The sequence below is a fragment of the Egretta garzetta genome, unplaced genomic scaffold (assembly GCF_000687185.1).
Source record: "Egretta garzetta isolate BGI_Z169 unplaced genomic scaffold, ASM68718v1 scaffold419, whole genome shotgun sequence".
NCBI lineage: Eukaryota > Metazoa > Chordata > Aves > Pelecaniformes > Ardeidae > Egretta > Egretta garzetta.
This window is the reverse complement of record NW_009260777.1, coordinates 511,201-512,506: the sequence shown is the minus strand read 5'-3', so window position 1 is coordinate 512,506 and position 1,306 is coordinate 511,201. Positions and strand designations below refer to the sequence as shown.

General features: G+C 45.4%; 1 protein-coding gene across 1 annotated transcript in view; it reads left to right on the top strand.

The window, feature by feature from the left end:
- The window catches only part of PAK5 (p21 (RAC1) activated kinase 5), a 40,624-nt gene that overhangs the window by 33,210 nt on the left and 6,108 nt on the right, over nt 1-1,306 (top strand). Inside the window, exon 5 of the mRNA XM_035901738.1 lies at nt 1,133-1,259. Within this exon, the coding sequence (XP_035757631.1) occupies nt 1,133-1,259 (127 nt within the window). The remainder of the gene's footprint in view (nt 1-1,132; nt 1,260-1,306) is intronic.

The window sequence follows — 1,306 nt, the reverse complement described above, 5'->3', positions numbered from 1 at the left end:
CTCTTCTGAATAGGACATTAGATTTTACAGCCCTCTTCACAGCTGCTCTTAGTATTCAGGTGAGCGAGAGGAAAAACAAGGAATAGCAAACGAGAAAAGTTATCATCTTCTCACACAGTTTAACAATGCGCTTAGGTCCTACCAAAAGCAGAGTTGTAACACAGGTTTTTTTAATTTTTAGTGTTGCCTTAGCTGATGTGCTGAAATAAATCACAATACTGTAAGTCATTTGTTAACTACTGCTCCCCAAAACATTAAAAGCTCTGTCTTAGATATTTCTGACAGGAGTTTAACGGCAAACAGATGTTCCCAGGACACCACTTCTTATGAGCTGTCGTCTATTTTTTCACTCAGAATAGTCTTCCCTTAACCTTCTGGGGTTTTGGGGGTTTTTTTTATGTTGCATAATCTTCCTTCAAAGATTTTGCTAGAATACTGCAAACGGCACACAAAGTTAAAGCAGAAAGCTCCACTGGTATTTTTCTGCTCATGTAATAGGGATGCTTGGGTCGTCCAGCACTGGGCAGCGGGTCGGGGCATGCTGCCCCTCCCGGCCATCCTGCTGTGGCAGGCAGCTGCTTCTGGAATGGGCTTTTGCACGTGTGCACAGAAATGAGGATTCTTGCTATTTATTTTTCTACTGAAATACCTGGATATTTTTACAGAAGGCATAAAAGGAAAGAAGTGCTCTCAAAGAGCTACACCTAGGGCCTGATGTTTTGTCTGCACAATTAAGAGTGTTTTTTTCTCATATTTATTCCATGCCTGTTTCCATCCCAGTAGGGATTTACCCTCCTTGGCAAGCAGCAAGTTTACTGGAAATAAGGCATTGCTGTTATTTCCCAGAGGGAAGCAGGCTCACTGTCACACACCACATCACATAATAACACTCTGCTTTTTTAGTCCTGCAGGGAGACTTATCCAGACATCGTTGCAGAGTTGTTCCTCACCCCTCATCTCCCTATTTTCGACAGAAATAGGACCAGAGAGTCACCCGCCAGAGCCATGGCCTGAAAGATCTCCTGGCTGTCCCTGTGCTGGCGTGAAGGGGAACTCGTGCCTCTTCGCTCCAGCTCCCCTTCCCCACTGTCTTTGTTAACACTCAGCTCGTTTTTCCGCCTTGTTGTTTCAGGATGAACGAGGAGCAGATAGCGACCGTCTGCCTGTCTGTCCTGAGAGCCCTGTCCTACCTGCACAACCAAGGCGTCATCCACCGCGACATCAAAAGCGACTCCATCCTTCTCACAAGCGATGGGAGGGTGAGTGCCCAGCGGTTACAAGTGACATGAACTTTAAAAAAAAAAAA